Here is a 23,389-nt window from a genome sequence, read left to right as displayed (position 1 = left end):
ATACCACCACCACCCCCTTCAGTGTGTTTGCCCACCTATATCACATCCTCCCCTTTCTTTCCCTTTTCCCTTTTTCCCTTTTCCCTTCCCTTCCTTTTGTTATTCCCCTTATTTCCCCCACTCCCCTTCCCTTTCTCTGTCCCCCCTCCCCTTTTCCCCTTTTAATGCTTGAAAGGTTAAATGTTTTATAAGTTAACTGAGTATGTGTAGGTTGACTTTAAGCCAAGTCTGATGAGAAGAAGATTCAGGTGTTTCTCCTCTGCTCCCTTCTTCCCCTCTATTACCATAGGGTTTTTTGTACCTCTTAGTGTAATGAGATTTGTCCCATTCAATCCCCTCCCTCCTCCCATCTCTTTCCTGTCCCCCTTTGTAGGGAGGTAGTGTATTTTTTTAGATCATCCTATCTAAGTCATAGAAAATTCTGAGTGTCTGTCCCTTCTAGTTCAGTATATTCTATTGAATAGAATCAAAATTCCTGAGAGTTATTAGAGTCTTTCTCCCAAGTGGGGTTAAAGCCAGTTACATCCCATTAGATAGCAGTCTCGTGGATAGGTCATGGATGTCCATCATTTCTGGCTAGGTATATTCTCTCTGTTAGAGTTACATTTCTCAGGATTTATGAGAGTCTCTCCCCCCCCCCCATACTGGGATATAGCCAATTTCAACTTACTGGATTGCATTTTTTTCCTTTTACCCACTCCCCTTTTTTTGCCTTTTCATGTGTCTCTTGAACCTCCTGTTTGATGTCCAAATTTTCTGTTTAGCTCTGATCCTTTCATCAGAAATTTTTGGAATTCTTCCATTTCGTTAAATGTCCATCTTTTTCCCTGGAAGAGAAGGCTCGGCTTTGCAGGAAAGTAGATTCTTGGCTGCCTTCCAAGCTCCCTTGCTCTTCAAAATATCTCATTCCAGGCCCTTTGATCCCTTAATGTTGAAGAAGCCAGGTCCTGCGTGATCTTTACTGTGGCTCCTTGATATTTAAATTGTCTCTTTCTGGCTGCTTGCAGGATTTTCTCTTTTATCTGATAGTTCTGGAGTTTGGCCACAACATTCCTTGGTGTTTTCATTTTAGGATCTTTTTCTTGTGGGGATCGATGTACTCTTTCAATAACTACTTTGCCCTCCGATTCCATGATATCAGGGCAGTTTTCCATCACTAGATCCTGTAATATTAAGTCCAGGCTTTTTTCCTCTTCAATGTTTTCAGTCCTATAATTTTCAGGTTGCCCCTCTCGATCTATTCTCGAGGTCAGTGGTTTTGTTGATGAGGTATTTTACATTTGCTTCTATTTTTTTCTATTTTTTTGATTTTGTTTAACTGACTCTTGCTGTCTCATGGAGTCATTAGTTTCTGTAGACTCCATTCTTTTTTGGGGGGGAGGAGTTTTCTTCATTAACCTTTTGCAACTCCTTTACCAATTGATCAATTCTACTTTTGATAGAGCTTTCCATTTGACCAATTGAGGCTTTGAGAGAATTAATTTCTTTTTGCATTTGTTCATTTGAGGATCTGAGAGATTTATTCTCCTTTCGTGTTTGTCCAATTGTACTTTCTAAGGTTTTGTTTTCTTGCTGCAGGGTATTAATTGTCTCTCCCAAATTTTTAAGCTCCTTCCTTATTTCTTCAAGGAAGTCTTTCTGTGCTGGAGACCAGATTCTATTCTCCTCAGAGGTTCCAGGTCTCTCTGAGTTGGGGTCTTTCCCACTCATTCTTTAAAATGATGTTATTTAGTTTCCAATTAGTTTTGGGTCTATATCTCCCTGGCCCAGTATTGCATATGATTTTTATGGCATTATGATCTGAGAAAGATGTATTCATTATTCCTGCTTTTCTGCAGTTCATCATTAGGTTTTTATGCCCTAGTACATGGTCAATTTTTGTGTAAGTGCCAAGTACTGCAGAAAAAAACAGTATATTCCTTTCTATCCCCATTCAATTTCCTCTATAGGTCTATCATATCTAGGTTTTCTAACAATCAATTTACCTCCTTAACTTCTTTCTTGTTTATTTTATGATTCAATTTATCTAAATCTGAGAGCAGGAGGTTGAGGTCTCCCACTAGTTCAGTTTTGCTGTCTATGTCTTTCTAGCTCTTTCAGCTTCTCCTCTAAGAATTTGGATCCTGTCCCATTGGGTGCATACATATTTAGTATTGAAATTACTTTATTGTCTGGTAATTTGGTGACTTTTATTAACCTGAAATTAAATTTTTTTAAAAAAAGTTTGAGTATGCTTGAGAATGGATGAGGGAAAGTGAAGTATGAAATAGTATTGAAAACTGAAAAGGTCAGAGAAATAAATTGGCATTAAATTCATTAAGTATCTATTGTTTGCAGAACTCTTTGTTTTTTATATTTTATTTATTTATTTTTCCAACTCCATGCAAAGTTTGTTTTCAACAATCATTTTTGTAACATTTTGAATTTCATATTTTCTTCCTCTCTCCCTTCCCTCCCCCCTTCCCCTGACAGAAAGAAATCTAAAATAGGATATACATACATGACTGTATGTATAACATATATACATATCCATATTAATCATGTTGTGAAAGAAGAATCAAAACAAAAAGAAAAAATAGAGGGAAAAAACATAATATGTAAGATAACTTTTCAAAATTGAAAATAATAAGCTTTGGTCTGCATTCAAATTCCATAGTTCCTTCTCTGAATTTGGATAATATTTTCCATCACAAATTGTTCTTGATTGTTGTACTGCTGAAATGAGCAAGTTCATCATAACTGATCATCACACAATGTTGGTGTTCCTCCAGTTCTGCTCACTTCACTCAGAATCAGTCAGTGCAAGTTTTTCCAGGCTTTTCTGAAGTCCTTTCCCCTCATGATTTCTTATAGAACAGTAGTACTCCATCACATTCATATACCACAATTTGTTCAGCCATTCCCCAATTGATCAGCATCCCCTCAATTTCCATTTCTTTGCCACTATGAAAAGAGCTACTATAGATATTTTTTTACATGTGGGGTTTTTTTGGTCCTTTTTTTGGGATAGGATATGAAGTTATGAGGTTAAGCTCTGGGCTAAAGGTACTCAAAATTTTGTGGTGATCATACAGGTCACTTGTAATAGATGTTCCAGTAAAAAAAGCACTGGTTCCAAATCCCAAGTTTGCTACTAGCTCCCTGTATGGCAATGACCAAGCCATTTAATTTTTCCAGGACTCAGTTGCCTCATCTGTAATAAGAAGAGGGTGGACAAAATCACCTGTAAATTCTCTTACATCTTTATTCTAAGCCAAATAACTAACAATACAAAAAAGAATGTGATTATGCTGCACAATGTAAAGATTGCTGGGTTCAAATTCCAGCCTTCCCATTAACCAACTCTGATCTTAGCTTTGTCATTCACCTTTCTTATGAAGGGATTGTACTCAGTGACTTCTAAGGTCCCTTTTAGCTCCAAGTGCATGATGCCAAGTCAAAAAGATAAAAGTCCAGGAAAAGTGGTATATGCCATTTTAGGAGGCAGAGATCATTTGGGAAGTGAAGGAAGCACTTAGCACCTTGAACAGAAGGTCAGTCCTGAAAAGAGGGATTTCAAATGACAGCCATGTGAGAGTATTGAAGGAGAGGGAGGAACTAACTAGGATGGTGGGAAATGTTATACAATCAGTCATTTAGTATTTGTTATGTATCTACTATATATAAGGCGTTGTGCTAAGGGTTGGTGATACCAAGAAAGGCAAGAGACACAGCAAAATGTTATAATGTATTATGAAAGGAACATTGGTGAATTAACTATAAAGGAAATAAAGATCCCAGAAGAACAGCAAGTACAGGTTATGCCAAGCTAACCTGATTTTCCTTTTTGAAAGGGTTACTGAACTGAAGACGGGAGAAATCTGACTTCAAGGCCCACACTATCTACTGTGCCTCCCAGTATCCTCTAGGGAGATACAGTTTCTAAAACTGGGAGGTAATTGCACATCATTCCCTGATCAGATCACATTTGGTATCACTTTCAGTTCTGAGTATCAAATTTTAGGAACATTGAAAGTCATCCATAGTGGATCTCAAGAACCTTGAGATAAAATTGTATGAAGTTTGGTTGAAGAAATAGAAAATATTTAACCTGAGGATAAAAAATTCAGGAGAGGCATGATAATTATATTCAAGCATTTGAAGGGCTGTCCTATGAAAAAAAGGAATTTGACTGGCTCATCTTAGCCCCAGCAGGCAGAATGAGGGAATAATGAAAGGAAACTGCCAAGAGGTAGATTTTTATTTGACCTAAGTAATAACTTCTTAACAATTAGAACTATCCAATAAGTGAATGAGGAGCAAACTTTCCACTCACTAGCAACTTCAAACCAATGCTCTCTAAAGATATAATGTAGAGAATATTCTTGTTCAGGTACAGTTTGAACTAGGTGGCATTTACCTTTACAACAGTGGGTTACTATGATTCTATGAGAGAGGACTCAGGGAATCTCTAAGCAATGGAGAAGGTCTGACAGGCATGAGCATAGTATGAAGGATGGAAGTGAGGAAAGTGTGAGAAGCCTGGCAAGAGGACCTGGGAGGGGTCCTCCCTTGTCCTACCTCTCATCTCTCTGGCCTGATGTGGAACCCACCCAGCCCCTGGGCTCTAGCACCTCACCATGCTAACTTCCATTTACCACCTTTTAGATTCAAGAATACTTTGGCTAACCTGAAAGGTATGCCAATGAGCACAGGCCTCAGATTTGTACCACTTTACTCTTAGAAAAAAGAAACAGATCTATGAACTTGTCCAAACAAGATTATATCAGTATTTGTTCTAAAAACTATCTTACAGCATATGTCCAGGGATTAGGACATCATGACTCCAATGCCTTGTACAACAGTATAACAAAGAATCATAGAAGTAGGAGTTTGAAAAGAGATTAGAGATCATTCAATGAAAAACTCTTAAACCTGGGTCCATGAAGAGAATACATTAATTAATTAATCTGATTAATTTTCAAGATCTGATTTATTATTGCTAATTAATTAATCATTATTTATTTCTACATACTTCTAGCTAAAATTTAGTTTTTCATTATTTAAAACCATTATTTCTAGTGGGGGATCCAAAGGCTTCACTAGACTCTCACTAGGGTCCACAACACAGAGAAAGGTCAAGCAGTTCTGGACTAGTGAAACCTCTTTATTTTATAATAAGAGAAAATGAAGCTTAGAGGAATTGAAATGATTTACCCAAGGCCACAATGTAACAAGACTGAAATTCAAACTCACGAGCTGACTCCAAGACTAATACTTAATCACTAGACCATAGTGATCTCTTACACAAGAGGATTAATTACAATTTTGTTGCTATTGTTCAGTAGCATTTGACTTTTTGTGACCTATTTGTGATTTTTGGCCAGATCTTGGAGTTGTCCCCATTTCCTTCTCCAATCTATTTCACAAATGAGAAAATTAAAGCAAGAAATATAAGTGACTTTTCTAGTCATACAACTAGTATCTGAATTCAGATTTGAACTCAGATCTTTCTGACTTCAGGCCCTAGGTGCTAATTATACTGCACCACCTAGTTGTTCCTTGAAAACCATAGCTGATAACTTTTCTGGTTACAAACCAGAATATACAATATCTCAAATGATCTTCATCACTGTTATTCCAATGTTACAGATGAGAAACAGGTCAGAGAGTTTTGAATTGCCCAAAGTCATTTCACTAATTGGTGCAACATGGATTTAAACCAAGGTCTTTTGACTTGAAGTTCGTGTTCCACTAGATCACACTCCATTTCACAATGATATTCTTGAGGAACTACAAGACCCGCAATTAACAAAAGGTCATTTATTTTGGTTTTATATTCTCTTCTCACTTAAACAGAAGACATTTTAGAAAGTCTTTTCAACAAGGGAACAAAAAATAGTTCATGTTCAATTAACCAAACTCAAAGATTTAGAGCTGGCAGAAATCTCAAAAATCATCTTTTTTTAAATCCTCCCACTCAATTAATGGTGAAAATGAAATCTATAGAGCTTAGGAGACTTACCAAATGTAATCACCAGGTTCCTGAATCATCAGCCTCAAGCTTGAAAGTATCTCAAAGACCATCTCATCTAACACTCTTATTTTACACATGAGGAAACTAAGGTCAAGAGAGGTTAAGTATCTTGCTCAAAGTTATATAGATAGTAAAGTTCAGTGAAGGTATTTGAGCCAGGTCCTTCTGCCTAGGTGAGTGGTATAGTGGATAGGCTGCAGGGCCTAGAATAAGAAAGACCTGAGTTCAAACATAGTCTCAAATACTTACTAGGTGTTTGACCCTGGGCAAGTAAGGAAATAGCAAACCATTCAGGCATCTTTAACCCAAAATGGGATAACAAAAAGTCAGATATAACTGAAAGGAATGAGCAACAGCAACCTCTGACTCCAGAGCTAGGACTTATTCCATTATATCACGTTCTCTTAAACCCAGACCTGCTGTTCTTTTGGTTCTATAACCACAGCTACTCCCAACCCTTATTTTAATGTGTTTTATTTTACCATAATGACACCATATAGATTTGCTAAGCAAAGCATGTGTGTTCCTTTTCCCATGTATTAGGTAGATAATCATGAGTGCCAACCCTTGCATATAAAATCTCTCAAAATATCTCAAGCAGCATAAGAAATTATTCATTTTTGTAATATTTGGGAAGGGCAGAGGGCAGAATCTGAATAGAAACTTTATCCCTGCTTATTGTGTGATGTATTTTAATAGCTGTTTCAAAGTAGCATTTGTGGTCTACCTTTCCCAAAGGTTCCGTTAATTCTTCTCTTCCTTTCACTACTCCACCTATCAATTAGTGCAAAGCTCTGTTGGTTTATCTTTCACCAAGTCCCTTAAATCCTTCTTTATTTTCTTTTCTCTCTGTCACCACCCTAGTCCACACCCTCAACACCTCACATAAGAATTACTGCAGATACCTCCTAACTAATCTCCCTCTTCAATATATACTGTAGGTGACATATTTATTGTCTCATTCTCCAGCTCAAAACCCTTAAAAAGTTCCTATTACCCATAAGATATAATCTAAGATCTACAATCTGTCACCCAAGGCACTCAACTGTTTGAATCCAATCTACCTAAATCTCTGATTACTCCCCTTTAATCTTACTCTATCCATACTAATTTATTCATCCAGTAGAATATCTTGTACTTTGCTCCCACCATATTTTTTCTCCTGCCCATTATTCTATCTAGAATATCCAACTCTTATTCTGAACTCAAAATCCAATTTTCCATCTTTCTAATCCTTCTCAAATCTTATCTGCACCAGTCATTTCTGGATACCCCAGGAAGAGGTGTCTGCCTCTTCTTCAAACACCTATCCCACTTAATATCTGGATCAGAATAAGGGCTGGCAGGGTCCTTAGCTATCATCTAGCCTAATTTATATCACAGGAAACTGAGTCATCTGACTTGAGATAGAATATTCTTTGCTACTCTATCATGTAATTTTTTGGAACTTAGCTTTCATGATTTTTGTATTTAAGATTTATTTGGAGGGTTGTTTTGTTTTGAGTTATTGGTTTTAGGTTTTGGGGGTTTGGGGGTCTTTTTTACATGTGTATCTATGTCTCCCCAACTGTACTCACTACCAGTTAAAATCATAACACATACTTGTTCTGTCTCCCTCAGTCATGCCTCACATATTATAAATTCTGAGAAAATACATGTGGTTTGATTAAAATTAGGATTTATGCTATCCCCTCCTTATGAATCCAAAGACACAAACCTACTCAAGGAAAATAGTCACACAAAAGACATAGTCAGAAATTTATGTTTGCTGGTTTCCTGAAAATAAGTTCCTTTATTAGCAGCTGGAATTAATTTCTCTCTGAAAGTTCTGAAATGGCAAAGAAAATGGGAACCATCTTGAAAGAGACATGCATCAGCAAATGAAATGACAAGATGTAGAATTTGAAGAATACAGTCTTAATATGTAATGACAGCATTTTAAGGAAGCTTCACTCATTTGCCAGATATTGCATTGTTTTATTGATCTCCATTGGCCAGAGGTCTCAGGAGACACCAGAAATTTTATCTACATTTGAATTTCCATCTATTCCAATGGAGACTTCAGTATCGGCCCATTGGGGCACAAGGGGTACATGGTACACAGACAGGGCGGGGTGCACAGACAGGGCGGGGTACACATGGTGTACATGAAGGCTGACTGGTACACGGATTGCAGGGCAGTCTGCAAGAGAAAAATGAATAAATAGTATGTAATACATGTGAAGAGAAAAGAGAGGTTTCAATTCAATAAACTTTTATTAAGTACTTACTACATGTCAGTTTCTCCACTTGATGCCTAGAATATAACTATAAAATGAAAAATAGCCCCAGTCTTGGGGGAGCTTATAATTGCATGATGATGGTTTGAGATGTGTCATTTCATTGTTGTGGGGAACTTTTTTAATCTTTTTTTTTTATAGGGATCTTTCTATAAGCAAGCTCCCTGGGGGCAGCTAGGTGACACAGTGAATAGAATAACAACCCTGGAGTCAGGAGAACCTGAGTTCAAATTTGATCTCAGACACTTAATAATTACCTAACTGTGTGACTTAACCCCTTGCACAAGATAAAAAATAAATAAATAAGGAAGCTCCCACTTTAAAGACTTAGACATTTATCTGAGAAAGTGAGAAGTTAAATGACTTGCTCAAGGTTACACAGTGCTAGAGGGAAACTTTGAGCTTGATTGAGTTAAAGAAAAATTTCCCCTGTGCTTGAATGCACAACTGAAACTAAAGAGGACATCCAGAGCAAACCATAAACATTCCAAGAAGCCTCCTTAGGTATGTTCTTAGTTAGCCAACAATTATTTAATGATGTATATCTATTTTTAATTATTAGCTTTCTCTTATGTATGTCTGTAACTGTTTCCTATGTTCGTTTAATCAGGGAGAGAATCTGTTTTTTCTGGCTCTGAACAATATATGTAGTAAAATATTATTTCTAACATAATCTCCAGTGTCTCCTGACTTTTCATCACTCTTCATCACAGTCATGTGAAATTTCCCTGGCAGTTAAAGATGCTGCTGGTTCTGGGCCCAGGTTTCTATTATTGCTTTTGTTCAATTGTTTCAGTTATGTCCTCATGATTCTATTTAGGACTTTTCCTGGTGGAGACACTTCAAATGGTTAGTCATTTCTTTCTCCAGCTCATTTGACAGATGAGGAAACTGAGGCAAACAGAGTTCTGTGACTTACCCAGATTCACATAATCAGTAAGTGTCTAAGACCAGAATTGAACTCAAGATGAGTCTTCCTGACTCCAGGTCCCATGAGCTATCCACTGGATCACATGGTTGCTTTATCTACTATCTACTACACCATGCTACTTCTAATGGAGTGAGTAAAACACTTAAATAGCAATAGTCTGTTTGCAGTGTAGATGGAAAGGGTGAAATATGGGAAACCAGTAAAAAAAATCATTACATGAGATGTCTGGGGATTAAACCGTACCTAGAAAATTTGAGTTTATGCTGAACTACAAATAGAGTTGCAAAGAATACAATAAAGAAGCTAGAGAAATCAGTTGTTTTTAGTGTGGTTTCTCACTAATAATAATTTATATTTTCTCATCTTGAACCTTATAGTTTTATAGGATAATTTTGCATAGTTCATTTATGACTCACAACACATCCAGGAGAGAGGTAGGGTAAGATATCATTCCTATTTTGCAGATGAAAACACTAAAGCTCAGAGAACTTAAAGACAGTTGCTCAACATTACATAACCAGTGAATGGTAGAGTCAGAACTAAAACTCAGATCTTCTGCCTATTCTTCCTAGGGATTACATTGACTCAACAGTATCATATTTGCCCCTGGAAAGGAAATTAGGACTCTAAGACTGAACCATCCACATGAAAAAATATGGTCTATGTTCTTTCCTAGAGTACACCAGTAATATGTGCAACATTGGAAAGTATATTTAATTTAGAGTCAGAAGAACTGAGTACAAAACCTTACCATGTCACTTACTACCTGACCAAATCACTTAACTTCTCTAGATATCAGTTTCCTCAATTATAAAATTGGCAGGTTGGAAGAGATGTCCTCTAAAGTCCTTTTCAGCTCTAGGCCTGTGGTCCTATGAATCAATGAAATATCTTCTAAGAGGAAATTTAAGCTACCTAGTGATTTAAGCTACCAGTTCACTAGATATTTAAACCCTGATTGCATTTCAGATTACTGCCTTCCCTCTGCCCACTAAGGACATTTGTTCCACTTACTTGCAGTCTTCACTCTCTAGAAGGCTGTGATATGTGGCAATCTCACACTCTAGGCGGGCCTTGACATCCAAGAGGACCTTATACTCCTGGTTCTGCCTCTCCAGGTCACAGCGAATGTCAGCCAACTGGGACTCCACATTAGTGATCATACACTGCATCTGAGCCAACTGGGAGCTGTAACGGGCTTCTGTTTCATTTAGAGTGTTTTCCAGAGAATCTCTCTGTAGTAAAGAAGAAATATGACTGTAAGGGAAAGGGATATTTCCTTAACATAAATCAAACCCAGAAGTTCAGATCTTTTGTCATGTAAATTGATTCCTTAATTGCCCTATAATATTAAAATAGTAACACTTGTGGTGGGGAAAATGGGAAGAAAAGTGGGAACCCAGTTTTAAGGGATGACTGAACAATCATGGTATATGGATGAAAAATCATGGTATATGGATGAAATGAAACAAAAAACTAGAATTCAGAGGAACTTGGAAAGATTTAGATGTACTAATATAAGGCAAAATAAGAAGAATCAGAAGGAAAATATGCACAGTACTCAAAATAATGTAAATGAAAATAATATTGAAAAACATCAAAACTCAGATCGATGTACAAGCCTATCTTTGACATCAGAAGATTGATGACGAAGCATCAGTAGAGGGGTCTTTATCTATACATAGTTTGGGGAATATGCTATCAAAGCCAATCTTTCTGATTCTTTTATTTAACTTTACTTGTTGTTTTTCCTATATTCTCGAAGAAGACCATGACATCAGGGATTTGATGCCATGACAAGCATATGAAATGGATTTGAGGAATGGGATGTTGTGCAAAGTCACCAGTCTCATTTTCTCCTCCCGAGCCATCTGATATAAATCAGGACAACTGGAGATGACCCTGGATATGAAGCAATTAGGGTTAGTGACTTGCCCAAAGTCACAGCTAGAAACTATCAAGTATCTAAGATTGGATTTGAAACAGGTCCTCTTAACTCCAGGGTCAGTGTTCTATCCACTGTACCACCTAACTGCCCTTAATTTTACTTAAGTGTTAGGCAGCTAGATGACACAGTAAATAGAGTGCAGGGTTTGAGGTCAGCAAGACTCACTTTCTGAGTTCATATCCAACCTCAGAAACTTATTAGTTATGTACCCCTGGGTAAGTCCCTTAACCCTGTTTGCCTCAGTTTTTTCATCTCTAAAATGAGCTGGAGAAGGAAATGTCAACCCACTCCAATGCCAAGAAAAATCCAAATAGCATTATGAAGAGTTGGACACAACTAAAAATGACTAAACAACAACATGTATCCATAAGCTAAAGATTAAGTTAGATAAAGGGTTCTTAACTTGAGGTCTATGAACTTGCTTTTTAAAAATATTTTGATGACTGTATTTCAACATAAATTTCAAGTGTGTTTTATTTTTATGCACTGAAAAACTCTATTCTGAGGAAGGGTCCATAGGCTTTATCAGTCTGCAAAGGGATTCATCACACACACACACACACACACACACACACACACACACACACACACACACACACACACACACACACACACACACACACACAATCCCTTAGACTAGATTAGCATCTCAACCGCCTGAAGATCTGAGTAAGGGCTAAGGATTGATTTCTATCTCCTCTTTTTTCCAACATGGGGAACTAAACCACAGTTCAGTGACTGATATCATCTATGGAAGAACAGAGAATTTAATTGAATAAGTAATGGGATGTGCATATACTTGTCTGTTTCCTGGTGAAATGTTGTTTTCTGCATTTCTCAAGAGGTGAGAACCCCAGCTATGTACTCACCATGCTATGCTGAGCCTGCAACTCAATCTCCAGAGCATTAATGGCGCGCCTCAGATCAATGATGTCTGATTGGTAGCCCTGGAGCTGCTCTGAGCTTGTGTTCACTTGCTGGTTAAGTTCCTCCATCTAAAACAGAGAGATACAATGCACTTGAAAACACCATTGTTTTTTTCTCATTGGAATTGGCCCAGAATTGGCCCCTGGGAGAAACCCACCTGAGCATTGAACCACTCCTCTACATCTCTGCGGTTGTTCTCCACCACAGTCTCATACTGGCACCGCATCTCTTCCAACATTCTGTTCAGGTCAACTGGAGGAGCAGCATCCACTGCAATGTTGAGTCGGTCCCCAAGCTGACAGCGAAGGGCACTGACTTCCTGCAAAGGCAGAAGAGTTCCAAAGCCAAATATACAATCCTACAAAGTGCTGACTCTTCCCTCAAGGAATACAAGGAAGTGAAAGGAAAAGTATGCTATACTCAAAACAAAGAAATAGAATGTAAGCTCTGCCAGGGCAGACTATTTCCTTTTGTTTTTTTTATACTCAGCACCTGTGATTTCATTTGGAAAAGAATTCCCATTAAGGAAATTCTCTCCACTGATGCAGTTGACAATTTGACTATTCATCATTTTCTACGGGTTCCATTCCTGAATCACCAAATATTTTTTGTTCATCTTGAATTAGACATCCTTTAGGCATGTAAAATTCAACATGTTCAGAACAAAATTCATTATCTTCCCCTCTGCTCCCTTAGACCCTTCTCATTTTCAGACTTTCATATAGCTGGCAAAGACACTATCATCTTCCCAGTCACCTAGGCTTGCAAGTGCTATGATATTCTCAAATTCTCATTCTTACTTCACCTGTCTGATCTGTTGTCAAATATTGCCAAATCAGTCTTCACACTTCTTATATATGTTCTCTTCTCTCCATTCTCATAGCCACCAGTGTAGTTCAGATCTTTACCTCTTCCCTGAATTATATAGTAGGAGCTTTCTAATTGGTCTTCCAACCTCATCTCTCCTCATTCTAATCCATCCTCCACTCAGCTGTCAAGGTGATTGTTTTAAATCTGAAATTTAGCACTGATCTTATAACATGCCATTCCCCTCCCCATGACTTCTAGTGGCTCCTTAATATCCCAGAATCAAATATAAAGCCTTCTATTCATCATTTAGAGCTTTTCATAATCTTGTCCCTTCCTCCTTTTCCAGTCTTTGTACATTTTACTCCTACTATTGGAGCATAAGTTCTTAGAGGTCATGGACTATTTTTACCTTTCATCATATTCTCAATACTTAACACAATACATGTATGATATAAGTTCTTAATATTTTTTATTAATTATCTTTTCTTTTATATTCCTATAGTATTATCTAGGACATGAAGAAGTTAACTGGATAACCCATGATCAGATGACCAGAATAACTTGAATCCAGATCTTTTGCATTCCAAGGCTAACCATCACTCCTCTATTCCATACTACCAGGTCTAAACTCAATCTATTACATCAAGCATGGTAACTTGTAGATAGTAGGTACTTAATAAATCTCCTAGAATTGGATTGAAATAGTGTAAATATAAAAGGAGTGCCTTGGGAGAATATATCTTGAATATTTTATACATCTTATAATTTTTTAAATGAGACTTTCCATTTAAAGTCCCATGTAAGACTTAGCATGGAGAGAGCTAAATCTTTAGAAACTGATGAGGTCTATGAATGAGATTACCAAGCTATAGCCTTCATCACTAGAGAGAGTTTCCATAAAGGGAATACCTTACAGGGATGAAGTATCAGGTGCTGGGGATACAAAAGCAAAAAGAAATCGTTTCCACCTCCAAAGATCTTACATGTTAATTCTTTGTTATATTTCTTATTGTTACCTCCTGCGTTTTGCTATTGCTGTAATTGAAATGCTTTTGACTTTCATGAGGTTATTTTGAATTCAGTTACTTTGTTGACATCTTTAATTTTCTTAGTTTCTTTGCTGACCAACTGTTATATAATCAGAAAACAGGGATAACTTCATCTCCTCTTTGCATAGCATTCCTAGAGCTGAATTAGAAAAAAAAAGTTTTATGATTTTTATGGGGTAAAGCCCTGTAAATTATTTCTAATCTACCACCCTAATCTTTGTTAATTCATCATTAAAAATTCACTGTGAATAATTTTCCTGATGAGAAGCATAGAGCAACTATGGACATTGGTTTGAGTACTAGCCCTGGAGTCAGGAAGACTCATCTTCCTGAGTTCAAATCTGGCCTCAAACACTCAAACACAGAGCTGTGCAACCCTGGGCATGTCACAGTTCTGTTTGTCTCAGTTTCCTCATCTGTAAAATGAGCTGGAGAAACCACTCCAGCATCTTTGCCAAAATAACATCAAATAGGGGCAGCTAGATGGCGCAGTAGATAGAGCACCGGCCCTGGAGTCAGGAGTACCTGAGTTCAAATTCAACCTCAGACACTTAATAATTACCTAGCTATGTGGACTTGAGCAAACCACTTAACCCTATTGCCTTGCAAAAAAAAAAAACTAAAAAAAACCTAAAAAAAAGAAAGATAACACCAAATGGGGACACAAAGAATTGGATAAAGCTAAAAACAACTCAGAGAAGCACCAAGTTATACTTAATTTGTAAGGATTACAGTTTCAGAGTACCACCCATATTCAAACAAAGACCAGATGACCATATCTCAGGGTGATTTCTGCACTGAGTGGGAGGTCTGCTTCTGGACTAAGATTTCATTATCCTTTGGGCCAAATACAAAACCTGGCTCCAAAAGAAAGTTGCTTCTAATAGAGTTTTTAGACAGAGGAAGTCCAGGTACTTAATATTAGTCTTTAGGGTGAGTTTCTCTACTCTCCCTTGTTAGACTAGTATGATTCATGTTAATATTATGCTCCCTGGGAGGGTTCAATGAACTCTTAATGATTGAGTGCTATTTTTTAGGCAATCCTTTAGTAAAAATTGGTCAGAATTTGTAGTAACTTGTTAAATTTTTAACCTGATTCCTGCCCTGGACAGGAATTCATTGAATCTCATGAAGGAAAAAGAAAACTCTGTGGCCCTTGGGCTTTTTTAGTGCTTCCAGCTGGTACTGCCCTCAAACTACCTTCTATCTTTCCTATACATAAATGGCACAAACCTAATCATTTCTTTTTCTCTCTTCAATTAGAATGTTCCATGAGAGCAGAGACTAGATTTATCTTTCTGTGTATTCCTTCCCCCATACCCCCCCCCCAGTGCTTAGCAAGTAAGAAGCCTGCTTGCTGACTAATTGACCCAAGACTAGATAGATACAAGAAAGTCCATACTCAAAGCTATATAGGATGCCCTAACTGCTCACAGTTGGTTCTATCATTAGGATCAGGAACTTGGAAACTAGAAGGTAATGTCGTGCAGAAGGAAAAGAATATTAGACTTGGAATCAGAAGACTTGGGTTCAAATTCCATTTCTGAGGCAGCAAGTAGATAGAGTCAAGACCCTGATCCTGAAGTCAAAAAGTCCTGAGTTCAAATGCAAACTCAGCTCTATGACCTTGGACAAGTCACTTGACCTTTATTTTCCTCAGTTTTCTCCTCTGTGAAATGGGGATGATAGTACCCTCCTAGGGTTGTTGTAAGGACCAAAAAAGATAATAATTGTAAAGTGCTGAACAAAGTGTTTGGCATATAATAAGGGTTGTATAAATAATAGTTAATAATAAATATTAGTATTACCAATTGTTACTTATATAATCAAAGGCAAATCATCCTTCCACTCTGAGTGTCAGTTTTCTCATTCATAAAATGATGGGGTTTGACTCAGGAGTCTCTATGGCATCTTCCAGTTCTGGGTCTAGAGGACTCTGATTAGAAATTCCCTAGCCGAATTCCCTTAAATTTAAGGATCAGAAAGGTATGGGACCTACCCAAAATCTCCCCTCCTATAAGGGCTTACCTCTTCATGATTCTTCTTGAGACAGAGCAGTTCCTCCTTCAGGGACTCCACCTGGGCCTCCAGGTCAGCCTTGCACAGGGTCAGTTCATCTAGGATCCTCCGCAAGCCGTTGATGTCAGCTTCCACTAGCTGACGCAGGGACACCTCTGTCTCATACCTTCACAAAGACAACAGATTCAGAGGTTGAACAGAAGAAGCAGGGTTTAACTGAGTTTTCTAAGTCCTTGTAGAAAAACAAGTGAGTATAAAATGGGGAAGGCAGGCATCAGTTTGGTTTTTTTTTTTCTTTTAAGGCAGTCAGAATTAAGTGACTTGCCTAGGATCACAAAGCAAGTAAGTGTAGAGTGTCTGAAGTCTAATTTGAATTCAAGTCTTCCTGCTTCCAGAGGCATTGTTCTATCCAGTGCACCACCTAGGTGCCCCCTCATCAGTTTGGTTCTTAACCCATCCCAACTCACTTGGTTCTGAAGTCATCTGCAGCCAGCTTAGCATTGTCAATCTGTACCACCATTCTGGCATTCTCTGCCTTGGTACACAGAACCTGAGAAGGAAGGAAGGACACAAATAAAAAATTGGCTTAGAAAGAGAAAAAAATAAAACTTACAGAGGAATCAGTATCAGAAAAAAAGCTAGAACTCAACTTCTGTTGAGTCCTATCCCTGTGATAGAAAATTTCCCAAAGGGAGAGAGATACAGGAAAAACTACCTTGAAGAACTTCAGAATATTTCTTGAAACTCAAGTCATTGAAAAACTTCATATTTATATTCATAATTGCATGAAAAGAAACCATCTTATTATAGAAGGCCAACCTTAGAGTCAGAATGGTCACTCATTTAGTAATTTTTAGAATTAGTATTCTTTTCTGAAAGCCCAATGGTCTTTTCACTATGCAACACTACCTGTCACTGAATCATGGATAATCTCCAGGATTCCTTCCAGTTCCAACATTATGCTGTATTAGGATTACAACTCATCCAACCATACTCCTTCACATTACAGAGGAAAAAGCTGAGGCATAGAAAGGAGAAATTATTTGCCCAAAATTATATAGTCACTCAGCAATAAAACCAAGAGAAAAATCAAGGTCTCCTAACATCTGCTCTAATTCAATGTGCTACAAACCAAAAAAAAGAGTGTCCAGAATAGGAGAAAATTCCACTTTCCAGGCACACATCTTTCCCCTTCAGATGTAAAACCAATGGGACACAACATCCAGGATGCCCTTTTGGGTCATGAAATTATAGAACCATTGTTTTAGAATTGGAAACTATCTTAGAAGTCATCTGGTCAGAGGTTGCTAGGTGGTACAGAAGAGAGAGCACTGACTCTAGAGTCAGAAGGACCTGAGTTCAAGTCTATCCTCAGACATTGCACACTTACTAGCTATGTGACCCTGGACAAGACACTTAACCCACTGCCCTCCTCTTACACACAAAGTCATCTGGTCCAACCCTTCATTTATTTTACTTATAAGGAAATTAGGCCAAGATGATGATGATGATGATAGCTGTTGTTCAGTTGTGTCCAACTTTTTGTGACCCCATGGACCATAGCACTCCAACACTTTACATGGAGTTTTCTTGGTAAAGATACTAGCATGCTTTGCCATTTCTTTTTCCAATGGATTAAGGTAAAAAGAAGTTAAATGACTCACCAGGATCATACAGCTAGTTAGTATCTGAGAAAAGATTTTAACTCAAGTCTTCCTGATTACAAGCCCTAGCCTGCAAAGCAATGGGACATCTAACTGCTGCTGATAATAATAATAATAATAATAATAATAATAATAATAATAATAATAAACATTTATATAGTGCCTACTATATACCAGGCATTTTACAAATATTATCTCATTTAATCCTCATAACAACCTTGAAAGTTAGATACTATTATCTCTATTTTATAGAAGAAAATAATGGAGGCAAACAGAAGTTAAGTAACTTGCCTAAGGTCACACAGCTAGTAAGTATCTGAGACCAGATTTTAATTCAGATCTTCCTAACCTCAAGCATAGAATTCTAACCTGCACTACTTATCATGCCTCCGAACTAAAGTGACCTATCCAAAATTGCAGAGTTAATAAATGTCAGAGCTAAAATTAAACCCATGTGCTTTGAATCTAATTGGAATGCCCTTTTCACTGTACCATACTGCCCCTATGGTGATGATTTGGTTCACTAAGAATTAATCATTACCTTCTGCTGGAGTTCCTCAATAGTCCTGAAATAAGACTGATAATCAGGACATATAGTGGGCATTTGAGATTGACAAGCTTCTTGAATCTTGCTCTCCAGGTTAGCATTCTCTTGCTCTAGTTGGTGCACTTTCTCCAAATAATTGGCCAGGCGGTCATTGAGAAATTGCATGGTCTCCTTCTCATTGCCATTGAAGACACTATCACAGTACCATCCACAGCCCCCCACAGAGCAAAGGCCACCACAGCTTCCTGGTAAGGAGCAGGATGGCCGACAGCTGCTTGGACGACAGGAAGAAGATAAGTAGGTCTTAGGGAAGCAGCTGTTTGGCCGGTAGGTGGTGGGCAGGCAGGCACTGGGCACATAACCCATGGGTTGACAGACATAGGACATGCAGACCTCAGGTCGGTAACTCATGGTGGTGGAGCAGGCTGAGGCAGGCCGGGTGCAACCTTTGCCAGTCCCCAGGGAGCCAGTGGTGGTGACACAGCAGTTGGATGTCATACTATGAGGTGCCTCTGTCCCTGGTATCTACTGGATTTAATCTTCTAAAAGCTTTTATACTATGTAGGATGAAGGGGAGGGGGCGTCAATCAAGAAAGCTCCTCGAAGATATTGTTTGTGTTTACACTCAGCATCCAAAGAAGCTAGTAATTAATTTGTTGCTTAATTTTCAATAAGGAGGTTCTATTGCTCATAAACTATCCTAGGCTAGTCATTTAAGCAAAGAGGACTCGGAACTCCTATTATTGATAGTCAGAGTAAAAGCTTCAGGATACATCTTCAAAGGATGAAATGACCCTCATTATTAGGGTGGGGCATCACCTACCTTTCCTAGTCCTCTGGAAGTGATGGATCTGGACCCCATCTCCTCAGGGCTGTGGGAAGATTTTCAGATATGTAGCAAACTTATCATTGCCTATAATAAGGGCATGCTGAAGAACTCTTAAGACAGAACAGTGTAGGAGGAAGAAGTTGCAATGAAACTGGGATGGGGAAAGTTTAAATAGGCAAGAAAAGACAGAAGAGAATGAATAACTGACAGTGGAGTTATGACCTCCTTCACTGTGGGTAAAGAACTAACTCTATTAAGCAGGAAAGAAACACAGACTTAGGGAATTATAGGAAAATCTGTCCAGTAGAATCCTAGTGGCAATTGGAAGAGCTGAGACTTCAGGCTTGGAAAAACAGGTGAATATTATGGGAAAGGACTTGTCAGCAGAGCACCAACTTTTGCTTTCCTGTGATGAAGAAATTAGAGGCAAGGGTGTGCTGTCAAACATTTAATAATTGGCTTTCTAGAGAGAAAGAATAGACCCACAGAATATTTTTAAGTTTAATCTGCATTATTAACATTTTCTTCATCACTTTCTTAAGTCTAGACAATCAATAAAACAATAAATCAAGTCCTGATTATAGCATTTGCCTATTTCCAAGGTACAAATGCTCACAATGAAAATTTAGCAGCTGACTCTTGCTAGCTGGTTCAAGCTGGCTCTAGAATAGCCCTGGATAGAGGACACTGCAGGAAGAGAGAATTGCAATTCAAAAGAGAACTTTCCTCCACCTTGAGGGAGCAGTCTTCAAATATGTGAAGAGCTACCTATGACATGAAAGATAGATTAAATTTGTTTTTCATGGCCCTAGAGAAAAGAAGTGGAACAGAAGAAAAAGGAAGAAATTTCAATCCTATTTCAATTCAGAGGATGAATTTCCTACTAATTAGAACTGAACATTAGCTAAATGGGATGCCTGCTAAGATAGTGAGTTCCCATCACTAAATGAGCTCAAGCAGAAGCATGATAAACAGAGATATTGCATAAGAAATCCCTTTATCAGGGAAAGATTTCTCTCCTGAGCCAAGTCCAAGATTTTAAGATGCAATGAATATCTTCAAACTAGATAGTCTTCTCTGACATATCAGTTAAGGAATGATGTCAGACAATTTTTATTGTTCAGTCATGTCTGACTTTCATGACCCTAGTGACTATAGATGCCAACAGCTGGCTGTAGAGTTTCCTTGACAAAGATATCAAAGTGATCTGTCATTTCTTCCTCCAGTGGATTAAGACAACTAGAGATTAAATTATTTTCCCAGGGTCATACAGCTACTAAGTGTCTGAGACCAGATTTGAACTCAGGTTTTTCTGACTCCAGGTGCAGCACTCTATTCAATGAGTGACCTATCTGTCAGAAAAAAAAAAGTGGCTCTAATTACAAAAATGGAAAGAATCTGGCTTGATAATCACGATACAAGTTTGGTCCTAATACTGCAGCAACCTAGGAAAAGTAGTGAGATCACCAACTGAAAAGTAAGGTTCATGAAATATAAATGATAAATATTAACCAACCTGTTGGGCCTAGGAACTGCTCTAGACCCAACTGAGAAAGAGTTACTGAGAGTACTGAAGAAGTCGTAGGGGGGAAAAACAGAACAATAAAAAGGAAATAAAATGGCAGAGATACCTGTCTAGATTCTTTACATCAGAAGATAGTCATTTCTAGAAAGAAAAAAATCCATTTATTCTTTGTTTCAAAAAATTTTCGGACAAAATCAAACTGATTTAGAAAGAAAAGATACTATCAAGGAAATACAAGGTAGTTCAAAGACTGCATAGATGTAGATGAAAATACTGCACTCGTGGGAAATGGTTAAGCCACACCTCTGGACATGCTTTCCAAAACAGTGTTTAGTGGAACCTCAATCCAAATAAACATGAAACAACTTTACAGGAACAAAATAACAGTTTACTGCAGAAAGTGAAGTGAGGGAGAAGAAGCCAAAGAAGGGAGAACCTATTAAAAAGACCTTGGGAATAAATGCTGGTAAAAATCTGGGAACATAGATAAATGGGTCCCCATCACAGATCTATAGCTGGAGAGGGGCTGAGAGTTCTGGTTTGGGAAGGCAACACAACACAATGGAAGGGGCACTCATTTTAGGTTCATATCCTACTTCTGGTGCTTACTACCTGTGTAACCTTGGGTAACCTTCTGGATTTCATTTTACATACGAAGAAATATAAAATGGTGGAGTTGGAATAGGATCTCTAAAGCCCCCTCTATAACATAATAATAATCTATAATATAAAATATCATTTAGTGCAACTCCATTTTAGGACAGGTGACAAAATGGAGGCCCAAGGAGTTATTTATCTAAAGTCAAACAAGTAAGAAATATCAGAGGTCAGATTTGAAGTCAGTTTTTCTATCTCCAAAACTATGACTCTTATCACTGTACTATATTGTCTTCCATTAAATTAAGGAATAGGCAGTTAGGTGGCACATTGGATAGAGTACTGGATTTGGAGTCAAGAAGGCCTGAATTCAAATCTAACCTCAGACTGTAGCTGTGTGACCTGGGCAAGTCAATTAACTTATTTGACTCGATTTCCTCATCTGTAAAATGAGTTAGTAAAGGAAATGTCAAAAATTCCAGTATCTTTGCCAAGAAAACCCTGTAAAGGGTCACAAAAAGTAGAACATAATTGAAAATGACTAAACAATGAAATTAAAGAATAAGAATGTAAATAGTTTCTGGAAACAAATAGCATCCAGGAAGATGAATAATCTAGAAGGAAAAAAATATTGAGTTTTTCCTGTGAAATGAGTCATCATTGCTGTACAAATTTGGTCCCAACTTTGCAGGCAGCCTAGGAATGGTAGTGGGAAAATCACCTGAAAAGAAAAATCCATGAAATCCATGAAATGCTAAATCTGATTCAATGGTCAACATATCAGACTCACCTTCTGGCATTAATGCATTGTTTTCTCCCTAATAGTCCATGTCTCTGTTTCTCCCTCCCCCATCCTTTCCTAGTTTCAGGGGAGATAACAAAATTTTCAAAGATCCTAGCAACTCATAAAATCTGGGTTTTCCTCCAGGGTTCTGATTTAGTTGCTCATTCACTTTTTGTTTTACAATCTTTTAATTCAACAATCAACAAGCATTTATTAGGCATCTACTATGTGAAATACTGTGGTATTTCAATATACATTTTTCAAGTGTCTACTATATGTTAGTCACTGTATTAGGTGGTAGGGATTCAATGCTCCTACCTTCTAGGAGCTTCTAGTCTCAGGGGAAAGGGGGTAGGGTATAAAGAGGAGTCTATAACATACAAAATACAAAATGCATAGCATATACAAAATTTGTTCTTCAGTTATTTTAGTCATATCCAACTCTTTGTGATCCCATTTGTGAGGGGGGTGGTTTCCACAAAGATATTGGAGTGGTTTGCCATTTCCTTGTCCAGCTCAAGTTAGGAAACTTAGGGAATCAAGATTAAGGGACTGGACCAAGAGTAACACAATTAATAATTGATTGAGGTCACATTTGAACTCAGTCTTCCTGACTCCAGATCCAGGGCACTTTAATTCACTTTGCCACCTAGATATAAAGTAATTTCAAGAATGAGAGTCCTAATTAATGCCTGGGAGCAGGGGGAATGTCTTATACAAAAAATGACTTAAGCATTGAGGGAAACTAGGGGAGGTCTACCAAAATAGAGGTATGAAAAAACATGGAATACCTTCATCAGTTTTCATATCTTCTCTGCATATGTTGTTTGTATTCACTTCATCTTGTCAAATGTTCAGTCTCTAAATCTTTGGCAAAATTTGATTCCTCAGGGGCAGTAAGATGGTGCATTGGATAGAGTACAGGACCTAGAGGATGTGAGTTCAAATTCGACCTCAGGCACATAATAATTACTTAGCTGTGTGATCGTGGGCAAGTCACTTAACACCATTGCCTTACAAAAAAAAAAAAAGAATTCGATTCCTCTCTCAATTTGGTAAATTCTCTGTAAAATAAGATATTTCCTTGAACACAAGAAGACCTCGATACAAGTTCCCCTCTGATACATACTTGCTGTGTGACTCTGGGCTAACATCTCCCTACTCTAGTCAACTCTCCAAGACTATTGATTGACCTCTGCCCAAGCTATCTTCTCTGCCCTTCCAACTTGTATCATTTCTTCTCATTTGAAGTCAGAAGAAAACTTAAAGATACAAATTCCAACCCTTCATTTTATAGATGAGAAAACTGAACTCTAGGTAAACCAATTCAATTGCACATTATCCTTTATTCTCAATAATCAACAATCACAACAGAAGCTAGAGCACTGGCCCTGGGATCAGGAGAACCTGAATTCAAATCAAACCTCAGATACTTAGCACTATGTGACCCTGGACAAGTCATTT

The 23,389-nt window shown here is 37.8% G+C and overlaps 1 protein-coding gene across 1 annotated transcript; it reads right to left on the bottom strand.

The window, feature by feature from the left end:
• Positions 1–8,077: 8,077 nt before the first annotated feature.
• On the bottom strand, positions 8,078–18,688 carry KRT32 (keratin 32). The gene is made up of 7 exons (XM_074220549.1): positions 18,185–18,688; positions 16,447–16,529; positions 15,989–16,145; positions 12,259–12,420; positions 12,044–12,169; positions 10,241–10,461; positions 8,078–8,198 (listed from the first exon to the last, which is right to left on the bottom strand). The coding sequence occupies exons 1-7, from the start codon at positions 18,686–18,688 to the stop codon at positions 8,078–8,080; spliced, it is 1,374 nt and encodes a 457-aa protein (XP_074076650.1).
• Between the last annotated feature and the right edge of the window lie 4,701 nt (positions 18,689–23,389).

Source organism: Macrotis lagotis, chromosome 2 (assembly GCF_037893015.1).
Source record: "Macrotis lagotis isolate mMagLag1 chromosome 2, bilby.v1.9.chrom.fasta, whole genome shotgun sequence".
NCBI lineage: Eukaryota > Metazoa > Chordata > Mammalia > Peramelemorphia > Peramelidae > Macrotis > Macrotis lagotis.
This window is presented reverse-complemented; position numbering and strand designations above follow the sequence as displayed.